The sequence below is a fragment of the Ursus americanus genome, chromosome 2 (assembly GCF_024610735.1).
Source record: "Ursus americanus isolate L20-20 chromosome 2, mUrsAme1.1.p, whole genome shotgun sequence".
NCBI lineage: Eukaryota > Metazoa > Chordata > Mammalia > Carnivora > Ursidae > Ursus > Ursus americanus.
In genome coordinates this window covers 91,595,965-91,618,223 of record NC_142128.1, presented here as the reverse complement: position 1 = coordinate 91,618,223, position 22,259 = coordinate 91,595,965, and the positions used below count along the sequence as shown (strand labels likewise).

Genomic DNA, 22,259 nt, shown 5'->3' with positions numbered 1-22,259 from the left:
GGCGTTATGGGATCGAGCCCCACGTCAGGCTCCTCCACTATGAGCCTGCTTCTTCCTCTCCCACTCCCCCTGCTTGTGTTCCCTCTCTCGCTGGCTGTCTCTATCTCTGTTGAATAAATAAATAAAATCCTTAAAAAAAAATTCACAAAAGAGGGAAGTTCATGTCAAGTGAGGAAACTGGAAGGTTTGAACACAAATTTTATCTATATTGTGCAGAAGCCTGGCTCTGAAGAAGTTCATTCACTAGAGGCTTTTAGCCATTGATGCAGAGGACTAATAACATGAAGGAACTTTTCTGACTTTCTGGCCGAATGCCACTCAGTCATGTTCTATATGTATCTGTTTTCTTGTAGATGCCAGAGGAACAAGCGTTCTGTGTTTTGGTGAAAATCATGTATGACTATGGTTTACGAGATCTCTACAAAAACAATTTTGAAGATCTTCATTGCAAGTTCTATCAGTTGGAGAGACTAATACAGGTAAATAAAAATTAGGCTTTTATCACTCAGGGATTGAGTTACAGAAAAAGTAATAAAGTTGATGAACAATAATAATTCATGAAAGTTTAATGGAATTCTACAGAAAAATGTAGCTATATTTGGCTTCTGACTAATATCTACATTGGTGTTAATATTTATTTAATCATTTGATCATTTTAAAAAGTCTTCCATTGTAAATATTCTACTTTAATATATTTTGAAGTGTGAATATAGTGAGTGAAGTCAAGAGATTCCTCAGTATATTTGTAAAGAAATGAAGATATTTACAGAATAAAAATTGAAACACTTAAGAACTTTCCCTACCTTAATTAGCACCAGTACCATATTTAGGCCCACATGTAGGGAATTCTTGAAAGGGACAGAAAAAGAATTGAAAAAGAATAAAAAAACACTTAGATATTTTAATATAGGGACATACTTAAAATTTTTTCTCATAATTTTTTGATCTCAGTGATGTTACTATTTTGCAAATATGTGTGTAAATTTGTATGAAGAGCATATTATTTTATATATGTCAAATATTGCATAATAAAAAAGATTGGGAGCAAGGGCAGAATTATTAACTAGTGCTCATAAAAGGAATTACTGAGTAGCTTTGAAATTCCACCTGAAGTCGAAAATTTTAAATTTAAAATCAATCTATGTAGCATGCTTATATGGCTTTCTCTGAGGTATTGGGAACCCAAGAGAAATGTGAAGTAAATATGTGAATGGATTGATTCCATATTGGACAAAGTAAAGTGATTAAGGAGGAAGGTTAGTGGGAATGCAGCAGTAGAGATACGGGTAGGAGCTCATTGGCCTGACCTATCAGGAGACCCATAGTGTCTAAGGAGGACATGAAGTCAATAGGAGACTAACAGACTAGAAAAGGAAGACAAAGGATGAGCAATGAGGTTAAGGACAACTTTACTGGGAGAAGAGAATGTTGGAGGGTAGAAAACCTTAAAGAAGAAATGAAATAGGGGAAAGATGTTAAGTGAACTATAAGCACAATGACATATGTGCATCAAGGAGAAAAAAGACTGTGTAGAAGATTCTGGGCAACTATGGACATGGAAAACAATAGGCTCTTTTTCAGAGATTTAATTCTTCTAAGTAAATATTTGGGATTATTCACTTTTTTATCTTTTATTTTCAGAAGTTTACATTTTTTAGAAGGTCAGTATTCTTAAGAGCTTTGAGAGTCAAATAAATGTACCTGATAAAATGAATGGCAAGTTCATGGTACTATGAACAAACCCAAACACATTTTTCTGTTAGCATTCTTTGCCTGGATGATGTTTGGACACCCCATTTAAAGTATCTGATGGGTACCTTTGGGTGCTTTTCTAAAAGCATTTTGTGCAAGAAGTAGGGTTTTTTTGTTTCTATGGTCCATTTATGAAAACGCAAGTAGAGTGGACTTTTACATGTCTTTGCTTTTCAGTTATAGGAATAGTTATGCTAATACTCTGCACTTTACCTTCCATGCTTTTGAAAAGCATTTACTTGTATAAATTGGAAAAAAAAAAAAAGGATAAGGGTAGCATAAGGGCATTTTTAGGAGACATCCAATTTCATGCATTATACCCTTGCACAATTTCTGTAGTTTGTCAATTTTTAATGTCAAAGATAGATTGTTTTAAAGTCTGGTTGTGTTTTGGGCTTTTCTCAATACCCCAAAAATGTACTGAAGTGATATCATAGATCCCAGGTGATGTTGATATTAAGTGGTCTCCAAAGAGAAGATACATTTCTTTCCTAAGTAGTTAGGCAACCCATTTGATTGGGTGCTGGACTTGACTCTGGAGGGATGACATTCATTAGACTATAGGTATTCTGTCAGAGTGAGCATTTCCTAAGAAACAACAGTCAAGTGAGCAAGAAGTGATCTTTGTTATTTGTCAATAACAAGTCTGCCTTTATTTTCCTCGATTATCCTAGTCCCGGTGCTCATCTCCTATTATCACTTCCATGTAGTTACATAAAATTCAATGCTGCAAAAAATCTATAGAGTGTTCATAGAAAGCTTGTCATAAATTGCAGTTGTGGTGGGAGATAAAGTTTCATTTTCCACTTGGACGTTTTAGGAGCAGTTACCGGACCTGCACCACCATTTTTGTGTTCTGAAACTGGAAGTTCATATGTATGCCTCCCAGTGGTTCCTCACTCTATTTACAGCCAAGTTCCCACTCTGCATGGTCTTCCACATCATCGACTTACTTCTTTGTGAGGTACAGTGACTGCATCTCTCATACCGAAGCCAAAATAGAAAATAATTTCTATTTAAAGTGGTTATAATTTTCTTCGTTTTTTTTTCCTATACACTAAGCCATAAATATTGACCAGAAAGTTCTGTTTTATTTTTAGTAAAGACTGTTTTAATTAATTTCATTATTTGTGAGAAATAAAAATGTTAAGGCATATAAAATTCCTGCAAAGTAAGATGAGGTAATTAAATTTGTGTAATTAAAATTCATAATAAGTTTTTATCTGTGTAATAATTTATTACTAATATAAAGGACCTTTAAAGTTATATAAATGAATTCAGAATCAGGTGTTTTTAATAGCAATGCAATTATATTCGCAAGAGTGAATATAAATGAAAATTGCATAGTAATTTATATTTTATTTTATTTTAAATGTCAGTCTAGTTAACATACAGTGTTACGTTAGTTTCAGGTGTACAATATAGCGATTCAGCAACTCCGTACATCACCTAGTACTCATCATAACAAGTGCACTCCTTAATCCCCGTCACCCATTTTACCCATACCTTTACCCACCTCCCCTCTGGTAACCACGTTTGTTTTCTAATTATATAGTAATTTAATCCTCAATTCATAAGATATTTCTATTGTCTATGATGTTTGAGACTCCTACCAGATAACAGTGAAGTGATACATTAATGCTTCTATACCATATATTTTCACAGAATATTTAAAAAATTAGTTTGCCAATTCCTTAGTTATCTGATTTATTTCATATATTGTTTTTAGTTCCCTAGAGGGCTGCATTTATTCACTTTACTCTTTTAAAGAAATAAGCAGCATTACACATGCATACATCATATACCGCCAATCAAAATGTTTGGCAGTCTTAGCAGTGATTGCTAGAAGAGAAGAATTTTTTTTATTTGGGTTATAAATATATATAAATTATGGCTGTCATCTTAAATTAGAAAACTAGAGTAATCAAAAGTATATGCCTAACATAATCTAAACAGCTTTGTGCTCCTACATTACTTGTTATACGCAAAGTTTCCTTTCTTAAAAGTCTAACCCTTTCAATCGTATTAATCAAATTTAATGAAATTAATTATAAAAAATGATTTAAAAAGATAAAATGTGTAAGCTGTGCAAAGCATACTGTTATTTCTCAGCCTGCCACAGCAGGGAGTATTTCATATGCAAGCATTGCAGGGCTCTGCTCTTCAGAGGTTCTCGTTGGAAGTCGCACAATACTTGAAAGTTACAGAGCATTTTGTAGAGGTGTAAGGTTTTTAAACATTTGTAACATTTTTTTTTAAGGATTTGTTTATTTTATTTGAGAGAGAGAGTGGGGGCAGAGGTGGAGGGAGAGAATCTCAAGCAGTCTCCCCACTGAGCACAGAGCCTGAGGCAGGACTCGATCTCAGCCACCCTGAGATCATGACCTGAAATCAAGTCCGATGCTTCACTGACTGAGCCACCCAGGTGCCCCCATTTGTGACATATTTTGATAAAGAAAGGTTGAGTGACTTGCTGAAGGTCACAGAATAAGTTCCCCAATTCTGAATATATAACAGCTGGCAAACCTGTTGGATAACACGTTGACTCTCCTATTTATTGTACTTACAAATTAATTTCTAAAATGCCTATCTAAATTGAACCTAAAGAAAGAATGCAGAATTAAGAGCTAAAACTTTATTCAAAGTCAGAATGGTATGGTTACAGTATACACAAATTTAAGCATTTGTACTAAAAATTCTCCTTTGCTGGATTTTCCAAATCAGTATGGTGAACGGTGCTGACTCCTCAAATTTAGCGCAGTACTCTTTGAAAGTAAAAAACAAATTTATATCTTTGACTTTTGTGATCTTAAAGTAATACTGAACTTTATTTTTGATAAATAAATATTTATAGGTCCTATTCATTTTGTACTGAGCTGAGTTTAGTATATCATGGTATTTATTAAAAAAAATAGGTGAGGGTATGACATTTTAACAGTAGGAGTTTGCAAAAGTTAATATCATTGCTTCATATTTTTTGCTGAAAGAGATTATCTAATTTCATACTAGATTAGTTCTATAATGTTCGTTATAGAAAGGAGAATGAAATTAATATGCTTAATCACACCAGTAAAATTGGATTTCTTGGTCACTTTGGCAGAATAGTAACACTATCCTCTAGTTCACTGGAGTGATGATTTTCTAAAATTGTCTCTATCTGAATGATTCCGTAGCTGACATTGGAGCATCGTCCATGGGTCTTCTAGAATCCACACTCACAATTTCTCAGGAAGTTTTATTTTGAAGATATTTGAATTTCTAATGTCAGTTGCTAAGAAAATTAGCAACATTTATGGTAGGGAAAAGAAAATTTATAAGCATTATCACTTGCCAACTGTGACTTATAATTACAATGTTTGAAAGATCTTAATGCTTATTAAAATTAATAAGAGCATCGTAGATACTACTTTCCCTTCGCTTAAATCTGTACTCTGTAGCTGTTTAAGGAAGTTGCATAGCTTTCCAAGACATGGAATAAGTTGTAATCACAGGATCATGGTAACCAGGGAAATAAATAATAACATCCCTTAACAGTTCAAAATAAACTTTATTGGGAACAGTATCAGGATATTCATTCTTTCCACTAACTCATCTTTGTCAGAGGATTATTTTGCAAAGGAAATTTTTAGATAAACTTTAATTTCCTGCCTGTCTGTGTTTTCTCTTTGCCCCTTTCCTTCTTGTAGTTAATAAAATATTTATATCAAAGCTCGTCTTTCATATGTGGTAAAATATTCTAAAAGAAGAAATGATAACATAGTCTTAAATAGAATCATCTATACGTATTTGTTTTTGTCATATTCTCTCTTTTTTAGGAAAATGATTCAAATCTTCGCGGTTATGAATTAATGTTTAGCTACAAGTGGAATGCTAAGAAATTCTCAGATGGAAAAGTTGATTTTTCAATGGTGATCATTCTGACAAAGAAACAGTGTCAGTCTGCAGTTATTTTGCTCAAAGATCCTATTGCAAAGTGAGAAAGACGTTGAGCTTGAGACTTTGAGAAAGCATATCAGCCTCTCATGCTTCTCTAAGCTATATGCTTTTAAGGATTTTTTTCATTCATCCTGAGGTCAAAAATATGAAGTTAATTTAGTAGCAGAAAATTTGGGAAAAACTTTAGTACACTTTGGCAATGTAGTCTGAATGAAAAACTCCTGGTTGTTGATAGTTTTATTTAAAATGTTTGTATGAAGCTGAATATATGCTGACTCAGGTTAATACCCTTATTTAGTGAGGATGATGGATTTTTTTTTTTTTTTTGAGGGAGAGAGAGAGAGTGCGTGCACACATCTGAGTGCATGTTTGGAGGGAAGGGGGCAGAGGAAGAGGGAGAGAGAGACTCTTAAGCAGGCTCTGGCAGCTTGATACGGGCTCCATCTCACGACCCCAAGATCGTGACCTGGGCCAAAATCAAGAGTCAGATGCTTAACTGACTGAGCCACCCACATGCCCCGACAACAGTATTTTACTTTTATTTAAATTCAGTTAATTAACGTATAATGTATTATTAGTTTCAGAGGTTGAGGTCAGTGATTGATCACTCTTATATAATACCCAGTGCTCCTTACATCATGTGCTCTCCTTAATGTCTGGCACACAGTACACTATTCCCCCACTCCCTTCCCGCCAGCAACCCTCAGTTTGTTTCCTATACTTAAGAGTGTCTTATGGTTTGTCTCCCTCTCTGATTTTGTCTTGTTTTATTTTTTCCTCTCTTTCCCTATGATTCTGTTTTGTTTCTTAAATTCCACATATGAATGAGATCATATGATAATTGTCTTTCTCTGATTGACTTATTTTGCTTAGCATAATACCCTCTAGTTCCATCCATGTTATTGCAAATGGCAAGATTTCATTTTTTTGATGGCTGAGTAGTATTCCAGTGTGTATATACACCACATCTTCTTTATCCACTCATCTGTCAATGGACATCTGGGCTCTTTCCATAGTTTGGCTATTGTGGATGTTGCTGCTATAAACTTTGGGGTACAGGTGCCCCTTTGGATCACTGCATTTGTATCTTTGGGGTAAATACCCAGTAGTGCAATTGCTGGGTCATAGGGTAGCTCTATTTTCAACTACTTGAGGAACTTCCATACTGTTTTCCAGAGTGGCTGTACCAGCTTGCATTCCCACAGTGTAAGAGGGTTCCCCTTTCTCCACATCCTCGCCAACATCTGTCATTTCCTGACTTGTTAATTTTAGCCATTCTGACCCGTGTGAGGTGGTATCTCACTGTAGTTTTGATTTGTATTTCCCTGGTGCTGAGTGATGTTGAGCATTTTTTCATGTGTCTGTTGGCCATTTGGATTCCCTCTTTGGAGAAATGCCTGACAACAGGATTTTAAACTAGAGTTTGAAAAAACATCTTATTCTACTGAGATGAATGGAACTTTCCATAAATTATCATGTAGGCAATAATTGAAATTAAAATTATTTTTTTAAAAAGAACAAAACCTTCTATGTTTTATTGTCTGCCTCTATGTGGAAAGATAAGAAAAAGGCTAGAAGTATTAACAATTATAGTATAACTATTGTGCTGTTAACCCACCAAGAATAAAACATTGTCTTTTTAAAAGAACTTTTTGTTGAAGTGTAACAGATTAAAAGAAAGTGTGCAAAAATCAGTGTAAAACATGATGGTTTTTTCATAAAGTGACTATAACTAATGTAACAAGCACCCAGATCAAAAAAAAGCCAGACACCGCCTGCATTTCAGAAGCCCTCCTCCCCTTCACTGCCCCTGCCCCTGCAGTCACGACCTCTGTGAAGAGTAATCACTGCCCTGACTTCTGGCACCATAGATTATGAGTTTTGATTGTTTTTGGACTTTATTTAAATGGAATAATACAATATGGACTCTTCTCATCAAGGTTTTTCATTTATCATTATGTTTGTGGGATTCATCCATATAATAGTTGCATCTAGGCATGGTTTGTTTGTTCCGTTGTATGAATATATTACAATATATCCATTCTTCCACTGTATTGTTGATGGGCATTTGAGTTGTTTCCAGATTAGGGTTATTGTAAATAGTGTTGCTGTGAACATTCTCGAACTTGTCTTTTGGCAAGTACAATGAACGTACTTCTGCGGATACACATCTAGGAGTGGAGTTGCTGGGTCAGGGCGTGTATGTGCTAGAGTTTAGTAGACACCACCAAGCAGCTTTTCAGAGTATTTTGAGCATTACCTTTTGAGTTGTTTTTATTCAGTGGAAGTCTTCCTTGTGATCAAAGGCAGGTTTTTATTTTGTTTTGTTTTGTTTTTTAGAGGGCAGATCCTAGATCAAATTAGAGGTTATGAATATGGAACAAAATAAAACTCATTTAGTTGAAGACTCATTCACTTGACTTCTGAAGTTGCATACAGATGAGAACTAAGAGCTGGATCTAAGAGCTGAATCACTTTTGTGCTTATACAAGAGAAGTTAACCTGGTGGGGAGAATCCAGCAGTGTATTCAGTTACAGAAGGAGCAGCATAGAGACACTTCAAGACTGAAGTTAAGATGTTTGGTTTTTTATTTAACCCTCCCTGCATCACTTTGTGTATGTTACCTTACCTGTATATGTCTGTTTCTCTGTAAAATGATACTAACAAAACCTATTTCCCAGGTTTATTTTAAGGGTCGAATGAGAATACGAATGTGAAGTGCTTAGCCTTGTGCCTCCTACATAGTAAATACCCAGTTAATAATACAACCCTCCATTCTGCTCTGTCCACCTGTATAGCTCTTTTATTGCTTCTCAGTTTTTTCAGTTAACTAGATGACACCACAGATTCTTAAGAGAGGAGGTTAACTAGCTGTTGGTTCTTTCTTACCTTTCTAATCACTTTCGTTTTCCTCTAGTTGAGATGCTTTTTTGCTAAATCCAAAATTTTAGCCATTAACCTTAATGGAAGTTTAATTCTATTTCATTTTGACTAGTGATTCAAGTAGTTCTCCTGAAGTGTTTTTTTCTTCTACCTTCTTTCAAAAGACATAAGAGAAACAGTATTTCTTTTAGTTTTGACAGAATAACTGACAGATGATGTGTAAAGTTGGCTCTTCCCAGATAGTTCAATTTTTAGAGTATCAAATTATCTTCAGCTTTATATAGTAACTTGATATTTTGTGGAATATAAGGAAATCGTTGACCCTTCAAATTAGAGTATATTTCCTATCTCTCCTTTCTTCCTAGGGTGGTGAAAAAATAACAGTACAGTACTACAGTGTTTAATTAAATACCACCAAGTATATATCCCCTTTCAAAACGGTTTTCTGAAGCTGTTATCTGAAGAGTAGATTCATTATATAATATTCTTATTCTTTGCCCCCATTTTCTCCCTCAAACAGTAATACTTGGATTTTTTAATTGAAATATAACTGACACATAGCATTGTGTAAGTTTGAGATGTGCAATGTGTTGATTCGATACATTTCTATATTGCAATATGATTACCATACTAGCATTAGCTGACATCTTTATCAAGTAATATGTTGAATTTAATATACATTAGAATGAGCACAGGGGCCATAAACATAAATTTTGTCAAAACTTTTAGGAGTAATAATTGGCTACTAGAGTAGGGAAAAAAAGCTTTGACCAACCAATAAATACTGTAAAGGTTATTTTAAAGTTTTACTTATCAGTAGAAATCTTCAGGACTAGGAAAAAAAAAACTCTCTAAAATCTTGTTTCTGGATTTTAACTTCTTTCTCTCCTACAGGGGTTTTTATGGTTTTCACATCAGTTGTCTTGCAGCTCTTTCTTGTGTTTGCATTAATTTTGACATTACAGAAAGAAGTCGAAACCTCAAGTTTAAATGGCAGAACCATGGTCTGTGCTTCCTTTGTCTTTAAAGGAATATTCACTCATTCATTCATTTGTTCAACAAACATTTATTGAACTCCTTCTAAATGCTGGGCACCATTCAGGTTTGGGGATACAACAGTAAAGAAAAGCAGACAAAACTCTTTCTTCATTAAGTTTTTTATCCTTGTGGAAGATATAGACAATAAACAAATGACTAAGTAGAATATATAATCTATCAGAAGTGTTAAGTACTATGGGAAAAGATGAAGGAAGAGAAATGTAACAGGTCTTAATAGGGACTTTTGACCATTGTAGAGAACGTAGGTTTTATGGACTGAGACAGGAAACAGCTGGACAGTTTGAAGTACAGGAGTGGCATACTCTGATATATATTTTATATCACCATTCAGGTTGCACTATTGCCTAAAGATTGTGAGAGAGTACAAAGGGAAAAGTGTGGGACCAGTTGTGAGGCAATGGCAACAATTTGGGTTGCTTTGACCAAGTTAGTGGTAGTGGACACGGTGAGAAGTGGTTGAATTTTAGACAGATTTTAAAAGTAGAGAGGACAGGATGTGCTCATGGATCATCTGGGGGTTTATTGATCATATACTTTCCTTTAATGTAGTGGTGAGAGAGGAGGGTGCCTGTGCAGCGGCTGCACTTCAGGGAGCAACTTGGGGACCGATGGTGTTGAGGAGTGACTGAGGCATGTTATTGCTGCACGCTTTATTCTGGAAATGCTGGGATTACAATTTCTCTTCAGTGCTTGCTAGAAACAGGTTCTGGTACCCTTGGGAACTTTTAATTTCAATCTTTAAGAAATATAGAGGGTGGAATAATTACGAAAAATGACCAGTGGAGGAATAAGCATGTCATACCTAGTCCTTTAAAATAAAGGTACATGTTCACTGTTAAAAATAGGAGTGGTAGTCTGTTTTAGTAGAACCAAACCCACATTACTTTGAGGACTCACAAAGACTTTATATATCTCAAACGTGTTTAATAACCCACAGCATCTAATTATGTGTGAACAGTTCTCATAATCAGAACATATATTGCTGACTTAAAGTTATAGGGTAACAGGTTTTTTTTCCAATAAAAATCTTTCAGTTTATCATGAATTGGAATAACTAAAGTTACTTTATAGTATTTTTTGTTGCAAAAAGCTCATTGTGGTTAAACTGCATGGCATGGATTAAATAAAATAAACATATTCTGTTGTTTTTATGATTTAATATTTAAAACAATTTTTAAAAGCATTAAGACATACAATGAACTCATATATCTATCTCCCTGGTTAAGAAACAAAATAATATGAACAAGATTAGTTTGTGTAGTATTACCTCCCTCTCCCAGGAAATACCCCCCTCCTTTGCCTTCCTCAGAGGAGCCATTATATGGAATTCAATGTTTATCATTCCCATGCACGTCTGTATTTTTTACTGCGTATGTATGTATCTCTGAGCAATTTATAGTTGAACATACTTGGAAAATATTGTACTCACTGGTTTATGAAGTCCACTTCTTAAAAGCTGTCTTCTATCTCCAAACCAGTGTCACATACTATTCAGTTTACCTCCTAACTGTTCTTTCCACTTGACCCCCTTTTATTCCATTATTCTCCATAGCATCCTGAGAGATTATCATAAAACATATATCAGGTCAAGTCATTCCTCTGCTGAAAATCCTTGAGTGGTTTCCCACTAAATAAAACTGATGTCGTTTCACTTGGCCTATAATCTTGCTCTTCCTTCCTCTCCAGTGGTACCCTTGGGTCAGTCTTCCTCTTACTATCCTTCAGCACTGGCCTTCTTTTAGTTTCTGGAACATTTATGATCTTTTCAGGTCAAAAATTTGTACATATTCTTTCCCTTCTGCCTTGAATGTACTCTTCACCCCTTACCTGGCTAACTCCTTCAGGCCTAGGGTTAAATGTTACTTCCTCTAAGAAGCTTTTCCTGATTATTCATTCTTAAGTAGTCTAAACTTTTGGTCTTCTGTGATAGCACCCTGTAGTTAGTGGTAATTTATATATTTACTGTGTATTACTTTTCAAATGCCTAATTCTCCACTAGATTATAAATTTCTGAAAAGAGAAGCCATGTCTCTTGTGCCCTACTATATATACCTTATAATCAACTTGTAGACATACAAGGAACATCTGTTGAAGGAAAATAGGAATGCAGAATTAACGGACAAATTTATTTTTTTATTTTTTTATCATCTTTATTTGAATGGTTATGTGAAATCCTATAGGCTGAAAAATAGCTTTGCTCTTGAGTTTAAGGAGAAAAAATAAAAATAACATATTTGGCAATTCTTCTGTTTTAGTTAAGATATTTTAAGAAACAGAAACCCAGACATAGTAGCTCAAGAACACTGGGGGATTATTATAAATATAAAGCGAATCCAGGAGAAGATGAACAAGTAGACCGCAGGAAGGACAGGTACCACAGAAACTCCAAGCACTTATCTCCCTTACTCTTTATTGCTCTCTATGAATTGAATGTTCTCCCTTCTTTCCCTACCTACTTCTTTGTGGGGTCTATGGTATCTCAGAAAATTTTGCCATGATTGTTCAACTCTAGTATCAACAGTTCTAAGCAAATCTCCTTATTTTTTTAGGTAAAATTCTTGAGGGATAACCCAACTGGTCCTGCTCACATTTTAAATTAAGGCTTGCATAGTCCTAGATCTTAGGTATGTGCCACCTTAGGCTAGTCCATGTCTTATTTAATATGCTGTGGAAAGGGGTAGCCTTGAGTGACTCATATGACCTACAACCCACTCAGCAAGAGCTGTATGGAGGCAGATTTTCTGAGAACGGTCATTGGTGGATCTGGCACAGCAAAACATTTCTAGTGTGCATATACCCCATGGACTAAAATTATTAGTATTGACTGCTTTGAAATGTGGCATTTGATAAATATAAATTTTTTATTTTTTATTTTATTAAATAAAATTCTCAAAAAAATCTCAAAAATATCCAGCTACAGATATTTATTTAATTAGATGGGGAGTCACACAGTTTTAATATAGGGTATAATGTTAAAAATTATGGTCTTCAGGATTGAAGGGTAGCAGTGTTCCAAATCATTTTGTGGTATAGTTTTTTCAGGTAGGGTTTTGAGTAAAGGCAGTGTGCCCTCCTTAATACCCTTAACTGGGCTAGCCCATCCCCCCATGCCCCTCCCCTCTAAAACCCTCAGTTTGTTTCCTGGAGTTCATAGTCTCTCATGGTTCATCTTCCCCTCTGTTCTCCCCCCTTCATTTTTCCCTCCCTTCTCCTAATGATCTCCCTGCTATTCCTTATGTTCCACAAATAAGTGAAACCATATGATAATTGTCTTTCTCTGGTTGACTTATTCCACTTAGCATAATTCCTCCAGTTCCATCCATGTTGATGCAAATGTTGGGTAATCATCCTTTCTGATGGCTGAGTAATATTCCATTGTATATATGAACCACAGCTTCTTTATCCATTCATCTGTTGAAGGGCATCTCGGCCCCTTCCACAGTTTGGGTATTGTGGACATTGATGCTATGAACATTGGGATTCATATGGCTCTTCTTTTCACTACATCTGTATCTTTAGGATAAATACCCAGTAGTGTGATTGCTGGGTCATAGGGTAGCTCTATTTTTAACTTTTTCAGGAACCTCCACACTGTTTTCCAAAGTGACTATACCAACTTGCATTCCTTCCGACAGTGTAAGAGGGTTCCCCTTTCTCCACATCCTCTCCAACATTTGTTGTTTCTTGCCTTGTCAATTTTTGCCAATCTAACTGGTGTAAGGTGATATCTCAATGTGATTTTGATTTGAATTTCCCTGATGGCTAATGATGTTGAACATTTTTTCACATGTCTCTTAGTCATTCATATGTCTTCACTGGAAAAGTGTCTGTTCATATCTTCTGCCCATTTTTTGATTTGATTATTTGTTTCTTAGGTGTTGAGTTTGAGAAGTTCTTTATAGGTCTTGGATACCAGCCCTTTATCTGAAGTGTCATTTGCAGATATCTTCTCCCATTCCATGGGTTGCCTCTTTGTTTTGTTGACTGTTTCCTTTGCTGTGCAGAAGCTTTTTATCTTGATGAAGTCCCAAAAGTTCATTTTTGCTTTTGTTCCCCTTGCCTTTGGAGCCGTGTCATGAAAGAGGTTGCTGTGGCTGATGTCAAAGAGGTTACTGCCTATGTTATCCTTTATGATTTTGATGGATTCCTGTCTCACATTGAGGTCTTTCATCCATTTAGAGTTTACCTTTGTGTATGGTGTGAGAGAATGGTCAAGTTTCATTCTTCTGTATATAGCTGTCATTTTTCCCAGCACTGTTTATTGAAGAGATCTTTTTCCATTGAATTTTTTTTCCTGCTTTTTCGAAGATTAGTTGACCATAAAGTTGAGGGTCCATTTCTGGTTCTCTATTCTGTTCCATTGGAAACTGTTTGTATCTGTTTTTGTGCCAGTACCATGCTGTCTTAGTGATTACAGCTTTGTAGTATAACTTGAAATGAAGCAATGTGATGCCCCCAGGTTTGTTTTTCTTTTTCAGCATTTCCTTGACGATTTGGGATCTTTTCTGGTTCCACATGAATTTAGGATTGTTTGTCCCAGCACTTTGAAAAATGCCATTGGTATTTTGATAGGGATGACGTTGAAAGTATAGATTGCTCTGGGTAGCGTAGACATTTAACTATGTGTATTCTTCCGATCCATGAGCATGGAATGTTTTTCCATCTTTTTGTGTCTTCTTCAGTGTCTTTCATGAGTGTTCTGTAGTTTCTGGAGTACAGATCCTTTACCTCTTTGGTTAGGTTTATTCCGAGATATCTTATGGTTTTTGGTGCTATTGTAAATGGAATCGATTCCCTAATTTCTTTTTCGTCAGTCTCATTGTTAGTGTGTAGAAATGCAACTGATTTCTGTGCATTGATTTCATATCCTGCCACATTACTGAATTGCTGTATGAGTTCTAGTAATTTGGGAGTGGAGTCTTTTGGGTTTTCCATATAAAGTATCAGGTCATCTGCAAAGAGAGAGAGTTTGACTTCTTCTTTGCCAATTAGAATACTTTTTATTTCTTTTTGTTGTCTGATTGCTGTTGCTAGGACTTCTACTACTATGTTGAACAATAATGGCGAGAGTGGGCATCCTTTTTGTGTTCCTGATCTTAAGGGAAAGACTCTCAGCTTTTTCCCATTGAGAATGATATTCGCTGTGGGCTTTTCATAGATGGTTTTTATGAAATTGAGAAATGTACCCTCTATTCCTACATTCTAAAGGGTTTTAATAAGGAAAGGATGCTGTATTTTGTCAAATGCTTTTTCTGCATCAATTGAGAGGACCATATGATTCTTGTCTCTTCTCTTATTAATGTGTTATATCACACTGATTGATTTGTGAATGTTGAACCACCCTTGCATCCCAGGGATGAAACCCTACCTGGTCGTGATGGATAATCCTTTTAATGTACTATTGGATCCTATTAGCTAGGATCCTGCTGAGAATTTTGGCATCCATATTCATCAGGGATATCGGTCTGTAATTCTCCTTTTTGATGGAGCGTTTGCCTGGTTTGGGGATCGAGGTAATGCTGGCCTCATAGAATGAGTTTGGAAGTTTTCCTTCTGTTTCTATTTTTTGAAACAGCTTCAGGAGAATAGCTATTATTTCTTCTTTGAATGTTTCATAGAATTCCCCAGTGAATCCATCAGGCCCTGGACTCTTGTTTTTTGGGAGGCTTTTGATCACTGCTTCAATCTTGTTATTGGATATTGGCCTATTTAAGTTGTCAGTCTCTTTCTGTTTCAGTCTTGGTAGTTTATAGGTTTCCAGGAAGGCATCCATTTCTTCCAGATTGCTTAATTTATTGGCATATAGTTGTTGATAATAATTTCTAATGATTGTTTCTATTTCCTTGGTGTTAGTCGTGATCTCTCCCCTTTCATTCATAATTTTGTTAATTTGGGTCATTTCTCTTTTCTTTTGGATAACTCTGGCCAGTGGTTATCGATCTTATTAATTCCTTCAAAGAACCAGCTTCTGGTTTTGTTGATTTGCTCTGCTGTATTTCTGGTTTCTCATTCATTGATCTCTGCTCTAATCTTAATCACTTGTCTTTTTGTGCATGGCTTAGGCCTGCTCTTCCATCTCCAGTTGTTTAAGGTGTGAGTATAGGGTCTGTATTTTAGATTTTTCTATTCTTTTGAGTGAGGTTTGGATGGCTATGTATTTCCCCCTTAGGACCACCTTTGCAGTATCCCATAGGTTTTGGACCGATGTGTTTTCATTGGTTTCCATAAATTGCTCAAGTTCTTCATTAATGTCCTGGTTTACCCAAACATTCTTAAGCAGGATGGTCCTTAGCTTCCAAGTGTTAGAGTTTCTTCCAAATTTTTTCCTGTGATTGAGTTCCAGTTTCAAAGCACAGTGGTCTAAGACTATGCAGGGAATAATCTCAGTCTTTTGGTATCAGTTGAGACCTGTTTTGTGACCCAGTATATGGTCTGTTCTGGAGAAAGTTCCATGTGTGTTTGAAAAGAATGAGTATTCTGTTGTTTTAGGGTAGAGTAGTCTGTATATATCTATGAGGTCCATCTGGTCCAGTCTGTCATTAAAAACTCTTGTTTCTTTGTGGATTTTCTGCTTAGATGATCTGTCTGTTGCTGAGAGTGGAGTGTTGAGGTCCCCGACTATTAACTTATTATTTTCTATATGTTTCTTTACTTTGGTAAACACTTGGTGTATGTAGTTGGCTGCTCCCCTGTTGAGTGCATAGCTATTTATAATTGTTAGATCTTCTTGTTGGATAGACCCTTTAAGAATAATATAGTGTCCTTCTGTATCCCTAACTACAGTCTTTAGCTTAAAATCTAATCTGTCTGATATGAGAATTGCTACCCTAGCTTTCTTTTGAGGTCCGTTGGCATCAAAAATGCTTCTTTATCCCTTCACTTTCAGTCTGGATGTATCTTTAGGTTCAAAGTGAGTCTGTTGTAGACAGCATGTGGATGGGTCATGTCTTTTTATCCAATCTGCAACCCTGTGGCATTTTATGGGAGCATTTAGGCTATTCACATTGAGAGTGATTATTGAGAGAGATGATTTTAATGTCATCATGGTGTCTGTGAAGTCCTTGTTTCTATAGATCGTCTTTGTAAATTTCTGTTCTGTATCACTCTTAGGGTCTTTCTTCTTTTAAAGAACCCCCTTTAATATTTCTTGCAGGGCCACCTTGGTGGTCACATATTCTTTCAGTTTCTGCTGGTCTTGGAAGCTTCTTGTCTCTCCATCCATTCTGAATGACAGCTTTGCTGGATACAGTATCCTTGGCTGCATGTTCTTCTCATTTAGTGCTCTGAATATGTCTTGCCAGCCCTTTTTGCTTGCCAGGTCTCTGTAGACAGGTCTGACGTAATTCTGATGTTCCTCCCTCTGTAGGTAAGGAATCTCTTCCCCCTCGCCACTTTCAAGATTGTTTCCTTGGATCTAAGATATGCAAATTATACTATTATATGTCGTGGTGTCGGTCTGTTCTCATTGATCTTGGGAGGGGTCCTCTCTGCCTCTTGGACACGAATGCTTGTTTCCTTCCCCAGATTAGGGAAGTTCTCAGCTACGATTTGCTCAAATATATCTTCTAGACCTCTCTCTTTCTCCACCGCCTCAGGGAACCCGATAATTCTGATATTTGAACTTTCATTGAGTCAGTAATCTCCCTCAGCTTAGTTTCTTGAAATTGGATTCATTCTTCCCATGCCACCTCTTCTCCCTTCTTTTCTATCATCTTATCCTCTAACTCACTAATTCGTTCTTCTGTCTCCTTTACCCTGGCAGTCAGAGCATCCAGTTTGGACTGCATTTCATTCATAGTGTTTTTAAGTTCCACCAGATTAGTTCTCATTTCAGCCCTTAGAGATTCTATATTTTCATTAATATTTTTCTCAACGTATAGGCTTGAGAAGAATTGTTACTCTGAAATCCATTTCTGACATCTTGGTTATATCCATATCCATTAGTTCTGGGGCAGAGGCCACAGTCTCCATTTCTTTCCTTTGTTGGGGGTTCCTCCTCTTTGTCATTCTGATGAGGTGTGGTTGCAGGAATGTACAGAGTCCAAATTATTGACCCGGACTCAATCAAGATGCACCTGTTTCATAGGGACCTTAGGGATGTGGGCCTCTTGTTCTACCAACCTGCCTTCTGGGGGAGGGGCCTGCCGCACTGATACTCATGCAACCCTGTTTGGGCAGAGTTGCCCTGTCCCCTGTGGTGGGGGGACGGGCCCAGTGAGAACCGGTTTTTTGGGGCTTTTGTTCTCTGGTGGCTTTCCCTGGTGGCTTTCTGTGTCTCTTCGGAGAGTCAGAGCAGCAATGACCATATCCAAACCTCTGTCTCAGAACAGAGAAATAGCAGTCTGCTCTTCACTGAGCTCTCCAGGCCACACTGACTCCGTTTCTGTCGGTGCTACTAAAAACCCGCAGTGTCCCGGGTTCTGTGCCCCACAGCCACTCTCCCAGCCCTCGCTTCCAGGGCTGGCACATCTCTGTCCTTTGTGCTTTTAACACCGCCAGCCGCTGCCCCCTCCCCACCCCCCAGTTCGCACACATGCTCCTGAGCTCCAGGTTTCAGTCTGGGGGAGGTGTCCTAAAGACCTTTCCCCACTGCTGCCGGTCTGTGAGTCCAGCCCGCTCCCCAGCGAGGGAGGCTTCTGCCTTCCCGGCACAAGTTCACAGAGGCTTCCTTCCCCTTCCGTTTATCTTCCGATATCTGCCTGCAGACTCTCGGCTCCTGCTTCCTACCTCGAGAGCAACCCCCGGAGAAGTTCTTTTGTAGAGATCCAGATATATCTTCTTACATCTCAGGCTGATTTCATGGGTGTTCAGAGTGGTCTGGTAGATATCCAGCTTGATTCAGGGGACCAGGTGAAATAGGGTCCGCCTACTCCTCTGCCATCTTTCCCCCCTCCTTCACTTTCTTCTTTTAAAGATTGTATTTATTTATTTGAGGTAGGGGGTGTGGAGGAGGAGCAGAGGGACAGGGACAAGCAGACTCCATTGCTGAGCCCAACATAGGACTCGATCCCAGCACCCTGAGATCATGACCTGAGCTGAAATCAAGAGTCTGATACTTAACTGACTTAGCCACCCAGGCGCTCTGGGCAGATGGTCTTATTATTCTTGCCTGTCTTTCTAGCAAATAGACCAATGGTCTTTGCCTCTTTTGAGAAACCCCCATTATCTACTCTCATTTAAAAATTGGAGTCTTATTGAATCTCAACATCCCTGGGGGTCTCTGAGTCCATGACTCTGTTGGCCTCATATCCCAGGTGTTCCTTCTATAGTCCAGCAGAATTTCAACATGAAATGCTTCTTCTGATGATCCTGGTATTTTTCTGTCTTCCTTTTTCAAGTACTTTACCATCAGTATCCCTTGTTTGGCATTTTTAACTAAACAGTGGTTTGACCTTTACCTTATTTACCCATGGTCTCTTAATTATATCTAGACAAACAGTATCCAGCCATCAGTATTAGAATTGCTGACTGCATTGGTTTAAAAGAAGCATAATAGGACTTTCTGGTCTTTTGCTTTTTGGACTGTCTTACCAGGGTTTTCAAAAGCTCTTATTTTTTAGAGGTCCACTTGACATTTGCTTCTTGTCAGTGTCCTAGTAATATAGCCCATTTTGCTCTTTTTGCTGAGGAATAATGCCAGAAAATTTTCCATACTTGAACAGTTTCCTGCATGTTCCACTGGCTCATTGACCTACTGGATTGCAGTGTAGGCTGTGTCACAGTCTGGTAGTTGTTTCTTACATAGGGCATTTAGTGATCATGGTCTGGTTGCTCTCCAGCATCCCAAATGAAGCAGATACATCTACTTCTCACCAGTTCTCTTGTTTATGTGATTGTCAGGAAAGAGTCCATTTTGTCCACAAGAATCCTTAATACAGAGAAATATTAGTGCATTCTTAGTATTCAGAATCTCTGTTTCCCTATAAATCCATTTTAAAAATCACTTAGTAATGTTAATATAGGACTCTTGTAAAAGGATGAAAGATATCCAAGAGTACTGATAAAATCTCTAATTTAAATGCTCTTTTTTATTTAATAGAATCAAAGCACGTTTTATCTAAATTAATAAGCTTTTAGCTGGAGAAGTAAACAGCTTAAAATTAAAGACTATGGGTTGAAGCTAATGTGCTGAACATATTCAGATACTATGTGTCAACCTTGAAATACACAAAATTATCAGAGTCTGAAAAACAGGTCACCTTTGGAAGACAGATATTACTTTGCATATTCACCTATCTAGACATATCCAGTTCTAGTCCCAGATCTTATTGTTTTCAAAAATCAATATAGTTGCTTTCCATTTATGTCTGATCATACAGCACATAGAAATTTTACAAATATTGCTTATTGTGGGGGAATCTCCTTTTTAATTTCAGAAGAGCATGATGATATAGTGCAAACCGAAAGAACAGAGAAGTCTCACTGTTAGCTGATCAGTTATACCCGTGAGTGTTCAAGGATGTACAGACTAATTCTTTTCTCCAGGCTCGAGCTACCTGTTACAGAATTCATCTTGGGTAGGGATTCAGGTGAGGTGGGGCTTCTCTCTGTGCTTCTGTCTATCCCACCTGATCCTCAAGGATGACACCTGACTCTTTCCCAGCCACCCATTTCCTGGTGCTTCAGGGAACCTCTCTGTGAAGCTTCCTCTTTCTTTAGTTATCTCCCTAGGACTCTCCATCTTTCACCTTTGCTTTTACTCCTTTGCCCTGTGGCTTTTCTCTTCTTTTTAGGTTTTCGGCCTGGGTGTCAGTTACTGAGCTTTACCCGGTTTTACGCTGGAGAATGTTTCCAGTCCAACCAGGCCGAAAAAGACTGTGAAGAAAACAGCTGGTATTGGCCCTTGGTATCTGCCATCTATAAGATAATCAGACATTTCCCTCTGCCAGGATGGCTACCTGTTGGCATAACTGTGTTCTTAAAAATCTCTACCTCATTTTTCTTTTTAAGCTGGTATTATAAAAGACCATCTTCTATTATCCTGGGTTAGTATGTGCTGAGCCCCGAAAAGAAAAGGAAGGATATACTCTGCCCCAGGAAGAGGATGAGAGAGGAGGAAAAATGTCCTGGCTCATCTGATTGCCCAATTGGATTCTGTCCAACTCTTAACGTTTAATAATCCCATCCATTTTTAGGGTCTTTGTCATCATATACTATTCCAGTGACAGCAAAATAGTCTCTAGCTGTATTAGGCTGAGTATGAGGATGATGGAGACCTCAAGCATGATTTTTCAAATCATAGAACTACTAGTCAGTAAACATCTGTTAAATCTTCCTAAATTCAAGAAAAGATCATTGAATTTAACCTAGCATTTGGATAAAATCCTTGAAAAAGTTGGACATTGGTTATAACACAATAAAAGAAACCAGAACTTTTCCTACTTTCCCTAGTGCAACTATTTTAAGGATTTGTTTAGATCAGAAATGGCCAACTCAAATGCACAAAAATGAGTGAAGTTGGCTGGGTATAACATAATCCAGAATAATGGGGACTGATGTGAATTGGAGAGTACGTGAATGTTGAGGTGGTGGGTGAGTTTCTAAATAATGATAAATAAATTAGTATATTTTTATTTTATTTTTTTTAATGTAGCAAAGCTGGGATTTTTTTTTTATTTAGTGTATTTTTATTTTAGAAGCCCATATTGTGAAAGATGGATTTATAGTAATTATAGAAATAAGACATTTGATAGAAGAAGTGTAGTTGTGCTTGCAGGCATAAGCCAGTGTTTCTCAAAATTTAGTTCATACACAGCTTTTACCAGAATAATTTGGGGGAAGGGGTACAATTTCAAAACTTATTATAGGCATACGTCAGAGATATTATAGGTTCAGTTCCAGACTACTGCAATAAACAAATATTGCAGCAAAGTGAATTAAATGAATTTTTTGGTCTCTGAGTGCATAGAAAAGTTATGTTTACATAATACTATAGTCTATTAAGTGTGCAGTAGCATTATGTCATTTAAAAAATTCATACCTTAATTAAAAATGCTTTATTGGTAAAAATGCTAACCATTATCTAAACTTCCAGTAAGTCGTAATCACTGATTACAGATCACCATACAAATATAATAATATACTGTATGAAAAGCTTGAAATACCGTGAGAATTACTAAGATGTGACATAGAGACAAAGTGAGCAAATGCTGTTGGAAAAATGGTACCAATATACTTGCTCTACACAGGTTTACCACAGACCTTCGAATTATAAAAAACACAGTGTCTGCAAAATGCAATAAAACAAAGCACAGTATAAGGTATGCAGAGGTATGCCTGTATAAAGCTGTGGTGATCAAAACTGTATGGCACTGGCATGGGTATGGATATATAGATTAATGGATTGGAATTGAAAGTTCAGGAATATACATTTGTGAGCAATTAATTGACTTTTGACAAGGGCACCAAGACAATTCAATAAGGAAAGAATATTCTGTCCAACAAAGTGGCTGGGATAACTGGATTTTAACATATAAAAGAATGAAGCTATATTCTACTTTGTACTATATATAAGAACTCAAAATGGATTATAGGCCTAACTGTAAGAGCTAAAACTATAAAACCCTTAGTAGAAAACCTGACTAAATTTTTAGGACCTTAGGTTAGGCAGTGGTTTCTTACATATAAC

The 22,259-nt window shown here is 36.8% G+C and overlaps 1 protein-coding gene across 2 annotated transcripts in view; it reads left to right on the top strand.

Annotated features, from left to right (window-relative positions):
• The window catches only part of RABGAP1L (RAB GTPase activating protein 1 like), a 716,315-nt gene that overhangs the window by 470,340 nt on the left and 223,716 nt on the right, over window positions 1–22,259 (top strand). For both annotated transcript variants that reach the window (XM_045811376.2, XM_045811377.2), the window contains 2 exons: window positions 354–479; window positions 2,573–2,716. In XM_045811376.2, coding sequence (XP_045667332.1) covers window positions 354–479; window positions 2,573–2,716 — 270 coding nt within the window. The remainder of the gene's footprint in view (window positions 1–353; window positions 480–2,572; window positions 2,717–22,259) is intronic.